At 39.2% G+C, this 17,365-nt stretch overlaps 1 protein-coding gene across 1 annotated transcript in view; it reads right to left on the reverse strand.

The window, feature by feature from the left end:
* CUBN (cubilin) overlaps positions 1 to 17,365 on the reverse strand; it is a 281,789-nt gene that overhangs the window by 42,909 nt on the left and 221,515 nt on the right. The window contains exons 57-59 of the mRNA XM_035306864.3: positions 9,972 to 10,172; positions 6,887 to 7,016; positions 1,582 to 1,799 (exon numbers count right to left, since the gene is read on the reverse strand). Coding sequence (XP_035162755.3) covers positions 1,582 to 1,799; positions 6,887 to 7,016; positions 9,972 to 10,172 — 549 coding nt within the window. The remainder of the gene's footprint in view (positions 1 to 1,581; positions 1,800 to 6,886; positions 7,017 to 9,971; positions 10,173 to 17,365) is intronic.

Raw genomic sequence — 17,365 nt, forward strand, 5'->3', positions numbered from 1 at the left:
TTTCTGATACAATTTCTCATGACATGTGTGGTTTACCGGGAAGTCTTCAAAAAACAATGTCTAACTGCTTTCCTCAAGAAACGCCAGAAAAAATTCACAAGCCCAGTATCAGAAAGTTGAAGTAAACTCTGTTTTGCATCAGAGAAATGAAGTTTATCCACACTAAGGGAGAAGAGAGAGTCTGAAAAGTGAATCAGGATTATTATCACAGGAAACTGCCTGGACTTCGCTGAGTCTTTACAGAGTATAAGATTTGTTTGGGGAGCTGTGCATTTTTAAAACATTAATCACAACTATATTCAAATGGAAAAGGATCAAAACACTTTCCAGAATTGAATACTAATGATCTTAGTCTGTGCCACTGATGCTGTTAGAATAGCCAAACAGGTAATTGATGAACTACCTTTTATTTTAAATTATTCAAAGTTCTGAGTTAATTTGATCTGGGTGATTATTTCTCACAGGCGGTGTTTGATGTTGATAATTTATTTCCCACATGCAGTGGGAGTAATCTGGGGCATATTTTCAGTTTATCCTCACATCTAACTTTACCTGCTTCCCCTACATCACCCTCTCCAGCCCAAATTCCTTCTCAAGCATCAGCTGCCAACTAGACAGCTCCATTTAGACAGGTCCTCCTGCCTAACATACTCCCAATTAAATATAACATTTCTCCCTTAAATCTTAGTCTCCTAAGGTACCACCATCCAACAAGTTGCCTATAGAAAGTCATCCTCAATTCACATCCTCATTGAAATGTCATCAGAGTCCAAACACAGTGCTTTCAATGTATTCCACCTTCCGTCTCTCAGATTCTTTTTATCTCTTTTCCCTCTGTTCTTGCTCAAGGCTCTGACATTTCCCATCAAGATTTCTATCATAAGCTTCTTCCTTACCAGATTGTAGGTTCTTTAGTCCTTCCTCCACCATGCTACCAAAGTGATCCTTTTTTTTTTTTTTTGAGGTGGAGTCTCACTCTGTTGCCCAGGCTGGAATGCCATGGTGTGATCTTGGCTCACTGCAACCTCTGTCTCCTATGTTCAAGCAATTCTCTTGCCTCAGCCTTCTGAGTAGGGATTATAGGCACATACCACCATGCCTAGCTAATTTTTTTATTTTTGTAGAGACAGGGTTTCGCCATCTTGGCCAGCTGGTATTGAACTCCTGATCTCAGGTGATCTACCCACCTCAGCCTCCCAAAATGCTGGGATTACGGGCATGAGCCACCATGCCCTGCAGTTAAAGTTGGCACAGGGCGATGGGGCTTGCTTTTTTGACCTGGCCCTTTTCTGCATTTAGGTTCAACTTATACCATTTCTATAGGTGATAAAATGAGTCTCAGGCCTCTTTTCAGGGCAATTGTGTAGAAAGACTTTGTCTTTGATGAAGAGGTATATTTGTTGAGTGATTTTTTACAACATTAAAATACTTCATACGTAATTTTTAAAAGCAAGCCTTTACATGACGTGTTCTTCTAAGCTTCAATGAAAAGCAACTATAGCAAGATGGAGGAAACAGATACAATCAAGCAGAAAGGTAACAGTCCTGAGAAACAGAGGCTCACATGTCCCGAATTCTTACCCAATGTCTGCCGGAAAGACATCTTCCAGCCTCTGGCTGTCTGAGATGAGTCCGTGTTGAATACCAGGAGCACCCTATTATTGCTGCTCTTCACATTCGCTGGACTCTTGGAGCCACAGAATTTTCCAAGAAGGGGATCGCTGGTATTGGCACCATCATAAATTGCCAGGTAGTCATGGGAGCAGGAGGCGGAGGGAACCACATCAAAATCACTGAACCTGTGAAATGTACCTTGTTAAAACTGATGTTTCCGTTTTGACTTCTATTAGATTGTACCTTTAGCTCTTGAAAAAAAATGACAAGGCAAAAACTAACAGCAGAGTATCTGAGCCTCACTTCATAGGAAATATTAGAAATCAGACAGTACTTGACTGATCAGTTCAAAAGTTTAACCAATTTTTTTTTGCAATTATACCAAAATACTACAATATACCAAAAACTGTGACAGCAGCTGGGGATGTCAAGGTGAGTAAGATACAGTCTTTTTTTTTTTTTTTGAGACGGAGTTTTGCTCTTGTTACCCAGGCTGGAGTGCAATGGCGCTATCTCCACTCACCGCAACCTCTGCCTCCTGGGTTCAGGCAATTCTCCTGTCTCAGGCTCCTGTGTAGCTGGGACTACAGGCACGCGCCACCGTGCCCAGCTAATTTTTGTATTTTTAGTAGAGACGGGGTTTCACCATGTTGACCAGGATGGTCTCGATCTGTTGACTTCATGATCCACCCGCCTCGGCCTCCCAAAGTGCTGGGATTACAGGCTTGAGCCACCGCACCCGGCCCCGATATAATCTTACACTTTAAGGAATTCACAGTCCAGGACATAGTAAAGTCCATCTGAGATCAAGTTTTGACAAGTTGAACTGATATTTATTATCCGAGCAACACTTTAGGTTTTTAGATCTCATTAAAAATATAGTATTTACTCTCCCCTTGTTATTTTATGAGATAATGCAGAACTTATGGGAAGCATGCTAACATAATAAAGAGAAGAAATGCTGGTTTTAGAATCACAGCTCCATTCTCCTTCTCACAATCTCACTTCCCTCTTTTTAAATGGAGTGTATATTAAGGTCAGGTGAAGAACAAGAAATTCACATTTAAGGTCTCTGCAGTGGTCACTGACACTTCTGCACGCGGTCCCAGCTCTCTGCCTCCCCAGCACTAGTAGGATTGCCGTAGGGGCACACTTTGAGGTTTGGCATGGCTGTTCGGAGTTGCTTTGACCACCAGAAGGGATACATATTACTTTATGGGAGAAGCTTTACAAACGACTACTTGCTTTGCCACATTGCCTTCCCACTGAAGTGATGGTCACAGAAGGAAATGTGAAAATGAAGCTTCTATCAGCCTGGGTTGGTGAGTGACCACAATGAGCACAGCTTCTGTGTTTGGCCAAACTGAACATGCTCATTTGAACGAGAAATAACCTTGTTGAGTTAAGCTGCTGTGCCATGGGGTTGTTTGTTACCATGCATAACCTATCCTGACAGTTACATCCCTAATATTTATCTGTCTTATACAGTGTTGAATTTAGGCCTTATTCTTTGTCATTTTCAATAACTATTTGCAGAATTCCTGAACAAGCAAGGCTTCCTACCTGGTTTTACTTTAGAATTTTATGGTGGGTTTATTATAGCTTATTTTTAAAACTTGTTTAAATTATTCAATATCCTGTATTCACTTTTGAAGCAGGTTCTTCTGCTTTTTCCTTTTTTATTTTATTTTTATTTTTTTATTTTTTTTTTAGATGGAGTCTCTGTCACTCAGGCTGGAGGGAGGTAGTGTGATCTTGGCTCACTGCAACCTTCGCCTCCCAGGTTCAAGGGATTCTCTTGCTTCAGCCTCCTGAGTAGCTGGGATTACAGTCATTCACCACCATAGCCAGCTATTTTTTTTTTTTGTATATATACTTTTTTTTTAATAAAAATGGCGTTTCTGCTATATGGGCCAGGCTGGTCTCAAACTCCTGACCTCAGGTAATCTGCCTGCCTTGGTCTCCCAAAGTGCTGGGATTACAGGCATGGGTCACCATGCCCAGCCTGCTTTTTCAATTTACTTTTGCCAGTAGCTCTAATCAATAACTCATAATATGGAATAATTTTGAAAATATATAATAAATGCTTCCTTTTAAACACCTTGAGAAAAAAATTGTTAATTTTTTTTTCTAAAAAGTTTTGGTTGGCTGAAGGTTTTCAAACTGATGAGGAACAAGATGAAAAAAGTACTGATTTTGCATTTTTCATGGTAAAACCCTATAGCATTTAATGTTATTGTAAAACATCAGGGAAGAACAATAGCTAGATAATTTCCAACAACACTGCATTCATTTTAATTCTCTATGGACAACACCTTTATTTTCCACAGTAAGAATCCACAAAAAAAAGATAAAAATCTGAGTTTCTAAGACGACTTAAATCTGCTTTGGCTTTTTATTTTACATCATTTTCCCAGGAGAGCACAGAAGAGATCTGAAAAAGCCCATTGACAGAAAAACTTATGTTGCCAGAATCTTTTGAGAGACTTAGTAAAAGGATTTATGTTTTATTAATTTCTGGCCAGGCACCATGGCTCACATTTGTAATCCCAGCACTTTGGAAGGCCGAGGTGGGTGGATCACGAGATCAGGAGTTCAAGACCAGCCTGGCCAAGATGATGAAACCTCGTCTCTATTAAAAACACAAAAATTAGCCAGGCATGGTGACAGGTGCCTGTCATCCCAGCTACTCAGGAAGCTGAGGCAGAGAAATGCTCGAACACAGAAGGCAGAGGTTGTAGTGAGCTGAGATCGTGCCACCACACTCCAGCCTGGGTGACAGAGCGAGATTTAATCTCAAAAAAAAAAAAAAAGTCTGCATCTTCTACCACACCTAGAATCTTAACTGTTTCATAGAATGTAGGCTTTTAGTGCACAATAAATACTTTTCTAAACATGCAGAATGTAGGCCATGTGCAGTGGCTCACACCTGTAATCCCAGCACTCTAGGAAGCTAAGGCAGGTGGATCACTTGAGGTCAGGAGTTCAAGATCAGCCTGGCTAACATGGCAAAACCCTATCTCTACATATACATATATATATATACACACACACACACGTGTATATATATATATATATATATATATGAAAAAAATCAGCCAGGCTGGTGGCACACACCTGTAGTCCTGGCTACTTGGGAGGCTAAGAAGAGAGAATTGCTTGAACCCAGGAGGTGGAGGTTGCAGTGAGCTGAGATCATGCCACTGTACTTCAGCCTGGGTGACGGAGTGAGACCTTGTCTCAAAGAAATAAATAAATAAGTACAATAAAATAAAATAAACATGAAGATGTAAATTTGACTATGGTGAGCTCCAGGAACCAGGCTGAAAACTGAAAAAATATATTTAGATTTTATATACATATGCAGAGAGACAGAGAGAATATATCACTATGAGTTGGTATGTATACCATGGTTGGAATGTTTGTGTTCCCCTAAATTCATATGTTCCCCAAGCTAATGGAATTAGGAGGTGGGGCCTTGGGAGGTGATTTGGTCATGGGGGAGGAGCCCTCATGGGTAGGATTAGTGTTTTATAAAAGACTCCCTAGAGAGACCTCTCATCCCTTCCATCTCATGAAGACACAGCAAGAAAGGGTCTTCTATGAGCCAGTAAACAGGAGCTTACCAGACTGTGAATCTGCCTTGACCCTGGACTTTGCAGCCTTTGGTTGTTTATAAGCCACCCAGGTTAAAGCAACCTGAATAGAAAGGCAATAGTCCTACACATATAAGAAACAAATACGAGACACAGCAGCCAACAGCTTCCCCTTATGCTTCCATGTACTTCATAAGCCTCCCACTCCTGGTCGTCTGACCATTTTTCTTCTTTTGTCCCCAGGACCTAAAGGCCACTCTGTTTTTTATAAATAGTCCAGGTGGGAGCTGCAGTTTTCTTTGAGGTCCAGCCTATAGGACACTTACTGCCTAATACAGGAACCCAATCAGGCTTGATGAAAGACGTCTAGTTCAACGGTCACCTGACACATGAGGTCTCTGGAAGTAAACTGCAGGGAGTATAGAATCTTTAGGGCAGAAAGTGATCACAGACAAATAGTGGGGAGGTAGGTAGGTGTGGTCTCAGCCCATCAGGCTGATATAGAAAGTCCTATATGACCATGAACTATATTACCTTGCAGAGTTTCCCACCACATGCCGTATATCACTGAAACAGGCTGTCAGGTGAAACAGTCTTGGACTTTATCATTAAGGAGAATGGGAGGCTGCATCACCCTCATCAGCTTTGTTGGGAATAGGTAAGACTGAGGGGGAAACTGACCAATGACACAAGCCATCTCTAATTGTATCAGTTTAGAGGTGTTCTGATACAGGATTTCTTAAGCAGTTAGAAAATGTATCCCTTGAGGCTGGATGTGGTGGCTTATGCCTGTAATCCCAGCACTTTGGGAGGCCAAGGCGGAAGGATCACTTGAGGTCAGGAGTTTGAGACCAGCCTGACCAATATGAGGAAACCCCATTACTATTAAAAATACAAAATGAACCAGCATGGTGGTGCCTGCCTGTAATCCCAGTTACTCAGGAGGTTGAGGCAGGAGAATCTCTTAAACCCAGGAGGCAGAGGTTGCAGTGAGCCAAGCTTGTGCCACTGCACTCCATCCTGGGTGACAAAGTGAGACTTTGTCTCAAAAAAAAAAAAATGTATCCTTTGAGACATAGTGTCAGAAAACACCGAAGACGTGGTGTTTGGAGGAAGCCTGGCATGAATACAGATTTTGACTCTTTATGTGTGTGTTACTTTCGGAAAGCGATTTGATCCTTCTGAGCCTCAGTTTCCTCATCAGTGAAATGGGAATAATTTATACAGTTCTCAATCTATAATCTATATATACCTCATATGACTGCTTTGAGAATAAAATGAGACAATTATGGCAAGTGTTAATCAAAGTTCTTTGTGGATAATAAATACCCAACAAATGGCAACTGGTTTCTCTTGCCCTTCCTCTCTTTTTTGATTTCAAGGTGGCATTATACCTGAACAATTCATTTTATGATGCTCCTTTGCACGCTTTGGGAAATTATCATGACTGTTTTAACTGGCGAGTGCTTGTTTTTCACCCTTAGTTACTACTGGCTTGTGTGGAGAGGGGCAGTGTCATTTCCCACAGGGAACTATCATCTAGGAACCTCACTTCTCCATGTAGCTTTCCCTCCAGACTGCCAGTGAGCATCAGTGCTCTCCATCAATAAAGGAATGGCTCTTCCATAAATAACGCTCAAAGGATTTTCTTAAGAAACCCAATTTGTCTTACGTACTTGAGCTCAATCACTTTGTTGTCACTAACGGTGATGGTATAGAGACAGTGCATATTGTTTGGGTAGTCTGTGTACGAATAGGCAGGACTCATGATGATTCCAGAAGAGAAATTGAACAAACCACCACAGGCTGCAACAGAAGACAGGGGGAATATGAAGAGAACAATGATTAGTACCAGCATGGAAAAATGATTTTGAGATATTCTATACTATTGTGTATTTTTTCCTAAGAGGTAATACTTATTTTCCTTAAAGTGACTTATATCTCCCTTCATTGTGTTTACAAATAATTCTGATTTCCACTGGGAAGGAAAATAAAAGACAGCAAGAGGGTAGAAACAGGGAAGAATATGGCTGGGCGCGGTGGCTCTCGCCTGTAATCCTAGAACTTTGGGAAGCTGAGGTGGGTGGATCAGGAGGTGAAGAGATCGAGACCATCCTGACCAAAATGGTGAAACCCTGTCTCTACCAAAAAAAAAAAAAAATATCTGGGCATGGTGGTGTGTGCCTGTAGTCGCAGCTACTTGGGAGGCTGAGGCAGGAGAATCGCTTGAACCCAGGAGGCAGAGGTTGCGGTGAGCCTCGAATGTGTACTGCACTCCAGCCTACCGACAGTGAGACTCCATCTCAAAAAAGGAAGAAAAGAAAGAAAAGAAACAGGGAAGACTATTTACAGGCACATCTTGGAAAGGAAAGGAATCATTCTGAGTCAAAGTAATGGCCAGAGTGAAAATGATGAGAAGGAACATGTCACCTGCTGGAGTGTCACCATCCCTTCCCTGCATTTCACTGACAGGTTGGGAGACGATAGCATAACCAAGTATGGAAAAGGCAGGCAGAATGCTGTTCTGGGCATAAAGATCTAGGGAAGACTGTGATATGGAAATCTGAAATAACAGAGATCCACCTCTCCTCTGTCAGGGATAGAATATTACAAGGCAAAGTACTGGAAATCATTTTTGGAACTTTCCAGTTTAATTCCTTCTGTGGGCTCAAATGTATAGCTCTTCAGTCCTGTGGCTTTGCAGTAGCTGTGAGACTGGTAAGGACTAAACTTGACCCAATTTGTATTAATATCACTGATTCTCAATCCTCAACAAGCAGGAGGATTCCAGCAATTAACAGCTCAGATCCTTGAGCTAGTCAATAAAATGACAGACATAAACATGTAATAAAGCCCTCTTATCAACAATATAAAATTATTATTTTTGCTTGGGTTTACATATAAGGAGGATCAGATTGTGTTATCTGATGATCACTCTCACTGCAGTGAAAAGACCTATCTATGTCTATTTATTTTATGATTCTAACATTGTAATGGGGTTAATGCATTTTGGAGTATTTCTATGCTTTATACACTATCAATGGACACGTTTCACTTTACATCTGTCAGAAATGAGGAACAAATTGGGGCTGCCATGTAAGGCTCTTTATTTCATTACTGTTTTTGCCTCAGCTAAGCCCACCTTGCAGGGAGTACTCTTCTCTATGTGCCTGTAAGTACTTGTGTGTTCAGACCCCTGGGTCCATCTGTAAGTGAATTACATGTCAGATATGGGTGGCTGTCACTCCTTCTCACTTTATACACAATTATGTGGTCTCTGGAAATTTATCAAGGCCTAAATAACTCCCATCTTTGCACGATGTCAGGACCTGAAGTCTTCACATCAACGACACTCTTTAAGTGAGACTCAACACTAGAATATATTGAATCTTGACTACATGCTTGTAGGAAAATGTGGGATTAAAGAGAATAATAATGTAAAGCAGGAGTTTACCTTTCCTAAGCAGCAGTTGTGCCAAAAGAATAAAACAAATCAATCCTTCTCTTTATTCAACAAGACGACGGGAGAGGAAATGTTAATTGCGCAGAGCTACAGAGCCATATGTAATCATACTTTACAAACTGTGGGAGTCAGGATGCAGACCTCAGCTAATGTGAACTAACTATGGAGGCCCTTTTCAGAAGGAAACGCACGATTTTATTCTTCATTGTGATAGGAACAGTGATGTATTCAAGGGGAAACTATTTTGCTTTCTACCTTTTGCCATGGGTTTGGTGGAACAAAGATGAAACAGACCCAAGAAAGATGTCACAAGATTTGTGTGCAAGTTTCGCTGCAGCTGAGACGTCCATTGAACACCTGGCACTATCTGAAGGTGTATACATATTGTCAGCACACTAGCCAAGCAGGAGGGAAACAGACTATTCAAGATCAAGAAATGCAACCTGAGAATTTTCTGGGTAGTAATAAATGCCTCTGTCCAGCCTGCTGCTCCTCTTTTCACTTTGCCTTTGATACAGAGAAATTGTAAACTATAGCATAGTTGAATTGTCAGCCTTTTCTATTAGAGCTTGTGCTTTTTGCATAGTGTTTTAAAAAAATCATTTCCTATGAGATCGTGAAGACATTCTCTTCTATTTCTTCTAAATTTATAAAATATTAATTTTTGAGTTAGCAAAATGACTCGGGGAAATGAAACAGGCATCTGGAAAATTTGACTAATGGGCAACTTTGTGTAAGGTATGAAGAACAAAGAAATAGCAGCAGAGTTTGTTTGTTTTTTGAGATGGAGTCTCGCTCTGTTGTCCAGGCTGGGATGCAGTGGCATGATCTTGGCTCACTGCAACCTCTGGCTCCCAGGTTCAAGTGATTCTCCTGCCTCAGCCTCCCAAGTAGCTGGGACTGCAGGCACCTGCTTCCACGGCTGGCTAATTTTTTGTATTTTTAGTAGCAATGAGGTTTCACCATGTTAGCCAGGATGGTCTCAATCTCCTGATCTCGTGATCCACCGGCCTTGGCCTCCCAGAGAGTAGTGTTTATTTAACTTAAACTATAAAACAAATGTCAATTCTTCATTTGATTTTCAGAGTAGTGCTAGCCAAAGTTCATGAAAAATGTCCTTTACTTTTTAAGACAAAATGTGTTTTTTTTTTTTTTTTTACCATGAACCTTATTGACATTTTTTTCTCTTAAATTCTCTGAATCTTCAAGTTGGTGCTGTATGAATTACAGTGAAAACTCCTTGTATAAATTACCCAGAAAAGAAGAAAATTCCAAACTCTTTCATTATGGCCACTCACAGGTTATCCAATAGGAAAACTTGAATCCGAAGTCTGTGATTTGCCTGTTAGTGTAGAAGTTAAGCAGAACTGGCCCGGCGATGGCGAGGGGTTCAAGCATCTCATTCCCACACACGGTAGCCAATGGGGTGGACGCAACACTGTAACCCCTGATAATGTGCACTCCATCATTGACACAGCTTCCGGTGACAGCTGAACGAGCTGGACAAGCATGGAACAACCGTATTACGATCAGAACCAACACAAACAATTAATACCGTAAACATAAAAACAAAAACGTTAGGGCAATTCCTGCAGTCACTATAAAAATTACAATGAGAAACAAGAGATATTTAACTTGGTTTCCTGTTGAAAAGATGTTTAACAAGAAAACAAGCACAGGTATGAGAAAACAGGTAAAACTTCACAACAGAAACATTCCACTTTGAAACAATTCAGAATTTCCTTTCTTTATATAATGGTTTGTTTAATTCAGTGACTGTAAACTAGGGTCCCAGTTGTCTCCCCAAGAACACCTGGCACTATCTGAAGGCATTTTTGCTGTCACACTGTAGAGTGGAATAGAAACCAGGGATGCTACTGAAGACGCTGCCATACACAGGGCAGCCCCCACTGGGACCCACAAAAAACTACCTAGCCCAACATGTCAACAGAGTTGCTACTGAGAAAACTTGCTCCAAGCTTAGGTCCAGATAAGGGACTTCTACCTTGGAGATATCATTAGAAATTCCTTAATGTTTACTGAACAACCGTTTTAGATGTTCACACAAACAATAGTAGTGTTTAAGAGTTTAAGGACTATAAATATATATTATTGTTTTGTTTTCTAATTATATGTAAATATATGCTCCAGCCTTCCATCCCCCAAAGAAAAATATAAAATAAAATAAACAAGAAATTAAAAAGACATTTACTACTACAACATATCCAGTGATTTTTATAGGTGAACATATACTGTTAAAATATTAACTGGGATCATACCTAACTTTAATAATATGAAATGACACCCATATTGTAACCTAATTTGTATTAATACAAAATCACATTCATCATGCATTAAATGATTAAATATTCTTCTAACACATTATATTAGGTCTGGGTGTGGTGGCTTACACATGTAACCCCAACATTTTGGGAGGCTGAGGTGGACGGATGACCTGAGGTCAGGGGTTCAAGACCAGCCTTGCCAATATGGCAAAACCCCAGCTCTACTAAAAATACAAAAATTAGCCGAATGTGGTGGTGCATGCCTGTAGTCCCAGCTACTCAAGAGGCTGAGACAGGAGAATTGCTTGAACCCAGGAGACGGAGGTTGCAGTGAGCTGAGATTGCACCACTTCACTCCAGCCTGGGTGATAGATTAAGACTCCATCTCAAATAAAATAAAACGTTTTATAATTATGAAGGAATGGAAAAAACAGAACTGCTTTTGCACCAACCTAAAATATTAATGCCTATCATCAAATTCCAACATATAGGTGTGCCATCTCATGTTCCATCAATCCCCTATTGCTTGAAATTCTATATTCTCCACATTTCTGTAAATGAAAATATTGTTGAAGCAAACATTCCTATACATAAGTATTTAAGGAAGTTTTCCATTATTTCATCAGAACAAGTATTTCGAAGTTAGATACTGTCCTGAGGTAAGATTCTTTTTCAGGTTATCGAGTGATCCCTAGATAGGTGTTGCTGACCTATTCTCCAACAGCATTTTAGGCATTTGACATTCTTCCCAATTCTGTGTTTTCATCGCCCCACAGGAAAATGTTGCATGCATTAACAATCACTCCAGTCTCATCCTTCCAGTATATGGCTCTCTCAGCCCTAGACAATTACTAAACTATTTTCTGTCTCTATGGATTTGTCTATTCTAGATATGTCACATGAATAAAATCATGTAATATATGACCTTTTGTGGCTGGCTTCTTTTGCTTAACGTAATGTTTTTGAGGTTCATCCATGTCGTAGCATGTGTCGGTACGTCATTCCTCTTCATGGCTGAATACTATTCCTTTTTACAGTGATACTGCATTTTGTTTATCTGTTCATCAGCCGACAGACATTTGTTTTGTTTCTACCTTTTGGCTATTATGGGTAATGCTGCTATGAACATTCATGTACATGCTTTCTATTCTTTTGGTATATAACTCGAAGTGAAATTACTGGCCCCAAAATTAGGTATGTATTTAATTTTATAAGAAACTGCCAATAGATGCCTCAAAGTGGTTATATCAGAATACATTCTCACCAGGAAAGTGTGGGACTTCCGGTGCTCTGCAGGGATGCCAACATTTGACATTGTCAGTCTTTTTAATTTTAGCCATTCCAGTGCATGTGAAACAGTACCTCACTGTGATACTTTTAATGGTTCTGATGATTAATGATGTGAAATATTTTTCCCATTTTCATTTACAAACCAAAAGAGCAAAACACTTCTATTTCATGGAGATGCTAACTTAAACAGGTATCTAATGATCTACATCACCCCAACACACAAAATGTACCTACTTACAAATTCCCCATTGGGAATGACCAAAACTACATTATTTTATATAAGCACATACTATGGCATAGTGGACTCTGAAATCAAACATAGTGTTTGCTATTAGAATACTCTTCCTGTAAAAGCATGCTGACAAAATCATTATGCACATTTGCTTTATAATCTCAAGTCTCCTGGCCACTGGCCTTGGTTCAAAGGTGGGCGTGTGACCTAACCCAATCCAATAAAGTTGAATTTCAACACCCTTGTTTGACATTTGGAAGTTGGATTAGAGGCAGTAGTAGGCTGGTAAATATAAAAACCAACTCTCTGAGGGATTTGTGGCATTTGCCAATTTCCATGGTGCAAATACTCCCACCATAACCAATCTCAAGCTATTAACAAGTCATTAAATGCAGAATAGGAATAGATGAGCAAAACTGACTTTTGCCAGATGGCGCAAGCCAAGTCTAGCACACCACGGGATAGAAGCCACCTCTCTTTCTGATGTGGGTGAGGAGTACCCGCTGTGAGAACAGCAACCCTACAGCAATGAGAGCCAGCCTTAGGGTGAGGCTCAACTTGAGTAGCACAAAGTAAGAATAGAAACAGTCAAATATTTGATGATATAACTAAAATGCTGAATTAAGAGATCTGAGGCACACTCAACTTTGAAACCTTCCAGAATTAAAAACCAGTGAATTGCTCCTTTGTGTTTAAACCAGGTTGAATTAAGTTTCCTGTTAAAAGTGCCATAAAACCTCCTACTGGCTATGGCAGATACTTTTATGATTAGAGTCACTGTTGCTATTGTTTACACAACCCTACCATCCTGACCATGGCTGATTGATTGATTGATTGCTCCAGTCAATCAATGGCAAGGCATGGCATCAGACCCAATCCGGCCCAATCAGAGGTATTCAAACTGCAACTGAGTAAGAGTCAATGGTGGGAGCCAAAGATATTAAAATTGAAAAATGTCTGCAGCCTTCTTTCCTGACAAATGAAGGAAGCCAGGATACTGTAAGGGAAATCATGAAGGGAAGCCAGGCTACCATGAGATGAAATCACCCAGTATCTTTCTTATAAACCCTACTTTATATCAAAGCTAACTTGAAGATAATTTGCCACCCAAAGAACCTTGACAAATACTTTTAAAGAATATATCTGTACAGGAAACAGTTGCCACCCCTTCTTAAATCATTTTAAGAGCACATTCAGCTCCTTAGCTAAGTTTCTATTCAGCCTGCAGAAATCTTGAGATATCAAGATACACATTTTTAAATGAACCTCAAAGAATTCCCTTATTGTGAAAACTCTGGAATAGAAATATTTCTAACTGGACATAAATCTACAAATTGAAAGTGTGAAAGACCATCAATGGCCTTTTCATGTAATTAGAAGCGATATAATGTTGGAAAAGAGGACAAAAAAGAAATAAATTAAGAAATAAATTAAACTCGGATTCATGGTTTGAATATTGCCAGACTATGTACCTTAGTTATGACCTCAGTATTTGTCTTTAAGACATCAAAAACTCCACCAGAATTTAAAAAATTCAAAGTAGATGAGTTTGAGAATAAAATAATTGAGCATTAGTTATAGAAATATCTTTATTTAGCAACAATATGTCAAGTTATAAAACCAAAATCACAGAATGCAGAGAAAAACTGCTGATGCTGGATTGAAATCTTGGTCCCACATTTGATCAAATAGGCTGCTATGCGTCTGTTCTTTAAGCATTAAAGAGTCAACTGTTAAATTGTTGGGCTAACGATGTAGACAGTCAAAGTGGCAGTTGCCTTAGAAAACTGTGAAAAGGCTGTGAAACAGAAGGTAAAGTGTGACTTATACTTGATTATGTCGCCAAATAGTTGATTAAAGGAACTAGTTGAAATACAGAAAGTTCATTCAGGAAATGGCAGTGGTACAAGACATAATCAAAACTCATTAATGATGCATAAAATGTCTATATTGAACCATAAGGAAGTTTGCTGGGGAAATGCAGAGGAAGTTGAGAGGGGATTTTAGATTTTTTGTAGATGACAATAGAATATCAACTAACTAAACCAATCATGTAAGACAGTCTGCTTTTTCTCAAAGCCTGATTCAGTAAAATCTAAAAGTTATAATATCTGGCAACTTGTTTCATGGATTAAAATATTCTTGTCTCCTTTATAGTAGTCATTTCTTTAAGGTAGGATGTTACGCCCTTTCAAATTTTGTTCATAAGAAATCAAACATGTATATAATATCATAAGTTGGGAAAATTACCTAAAGTTCAAGAAAATATCAAAAATTAACATGAACAAAGTAATCTGCAAGAAAATGAGATATGAGTGTTACTTGGCATTAAGTAATTTACACACATATCACAGTCCAAAGTTCTAGATATCCCAACACTGCATTAGATAAAAAATATCAGCAGTGACTGAGATCTATCATCTGTCTGGTTAACTCTGGAGACTGGTCTCCTCAATGGAGGCATGATTCAGAGGAGGGGACACACGTATAGTATGCAGCTAAGTTCCATTGAGCACAGAGGCCAAACAAAGCAAATTAGAGTGTAACACCGGAAAATAAGGGGATTCACAGAAGCTACACCATCCGCTCTAGTGCTCTGCCAATTTGAAGAAAACATCAACAAGAAGTATTTCAAAAAGACCATTGCCCACTTTTTTCTAAAGTAATGTGGAATGCGACTACGTTCTGAATTATTTAGAAACAAGTGAGAGAGCAAAGACAAGAAACAGCAGTGGAGCGATCCCAGTTTTTAAAAAATTTAAATAGCAGGAAATAAAGAAAACTGCCAAAACTCATTTATTGTGCTTCTTGATGGGGAAAAAACTTAAAAAGAAAAATCTAGAATTAATTTCACTTTTTTTAAAAACTTTTTTCTTTAAGCTTTCTATTAGATATAATCCATAAACTGGGACTTGTAAGTTAATCAAAGAGAATTTAGGCAAATATTAGGTGAGAATCTGGGCCCACTCCTCTTGGGGCTTTGAAGCCATTGCTAGAAGACAATGAACAAAGGCATTTGTCCCTTTGGTGCTTTTCAAGCACCAAAATGCTTGAAAAATGCTTTTCACCCTCCAATGCTTTTCAAGAATTACTGGATCTGAGAAAAACTGAGTTTACCATTTACTGCAAGTAGGATTTTTAAATTGAGAATTTCTAAATTCCTCATTATCAACAAGGCACATTAATGTTACTATCCAATTTTAATGGAAGAATAATCAAGGTTTAGAAGACACTGTCTTGCTTCAGTGTGCCTTGTGAAGTGCTTTATTTATGAAGCAAAATAACTGGATCTATAAATTTTTTTTAGCAGATCGAGGGCATCTAGTTGGCCACATGAATAACGAGAACACAAAAGTATATTTGGGGACTGTTCAAGATTTGGGAAAATAAATAAGCATTTATTTAATAATACCAGATTCCAAACTAAGGGCAAACATCAATAGTCTTCAGTTCATGGAATGTCTAATATTGGAAATATAAAAATAATAAGAAAGTTAGAACAATTTAGACCAACATTAAACTTAGAAAAACCTACTTTGTGGTAAGCTGAAAGTAGGTCACTGAGCCTTTGTAACCTAAGAGTAGCGTGTGGTTCAAGAATCTGTATTTTTCCCTTCATAGTAAAACCTTCCCTAAGAGTTGTCAATGTTTTGCTGCAATGAAGGGACAAGCATGTTTCCTCACAGCATTCTGTAGCCTGGGATAGCACATCTTTTCCTTTGCAATTTCACCTTTTGTGCTAATGGTCCACGAAGATGACAGATCTAGAACCTTCATCACCACCTAAGTCAACGCTGGCTCTGCTGGGATCCTGGGCTCAGAAATGCCTGGCCATTTGAATACAGTCTCTCAGAAACAGTTCCAAGTGACTATAGTAGCTGAAAGGCGAAGGCTCCTTCACTAAAGCTCTGACCTTCCTGGAGAGCAATGCTCATTTTCATCACAATATACTGCACGTGAATCCCTCAGCCTCACTTTAGAAGGGCTGGAGAAAGGTTACTTTTACAGTAACTAGCGAATCTCTAGCTTGGTGATGGTATTTGATAAATGTCAGCATTGATATGGTTAAGAAGAAGAATCTCATTATAGAATAAATGTGATTAATGTCGTCCTTTTGGGGAATCACCATAATTCAACGAATCTATAGCCAGAAATTATTCATGAAGCAGTCTGAAAATGCTGAAACACTTGAACACTGGAAATGCCACAAGGCATTATCATAAGGATATCATCTTAGAAAATAATCAAAGGGTCTTCAGCTGGGTGAGGATTGGCAAATCCATTAGTGGAAGCAGAAATCATTTAACATTATCTGACTTTCAGAACTACTAATATACATATATACATATATATTTTGGACACACATACACACACACACACACACATATATAGCCATATGCTATACATATAAAGTAAGTATCAGAAAAAAAGGTGAAGTAATTTACACAAAGTCACATGAATAGCAGTAAGTGGCCAACCTGGCATTAAGAACCATCCTAAATGCTGTGCTCACCTCCTCTCTACTACACTGAGATATGCCAGGGTTGTTCCCCTTTATCCCACCTGGTCAGTTAAGCTCAGGGAGCTGTCTGAGGCCAGTATAGAGTCCCTTATCATAATACACATACCACTGGTATCAGCAGTGCTTTCTGTGGCTTTATAGTACAATTACCAGCCTCCATTCTTAGTCTGAAAGCTATGGGCATGTGACATGCATGTGTTTATTTAACTTAATGAGTACAAACACAAAATCCAAGCCACATGTTTTTTCCCCTGCTATTAAAATAATTATCCTCAATTATAAAAATAATATAAAAGCTATAAAGAAGAAAATAGGCTGGGCATGGTGGCTCACGCCTTTAATCCCAGCACTTTGGGAGGCTGA

The sequence above is a fragment of the Callithrix jacchus genome, chromosome 7 (genome assembly GCF_049354715.1).
Source record: "Callithrix jacchus isolate 240 chromosome 7, calJac240_pri, whole genome shotgun sequence".
Taxonomy (NCBI): domain Eukaryota; kingdom Metazoa; phylum Chordata; class Mammalia; order Primates; family Cebidae; genus Callithrix; species Callithrix jacchus.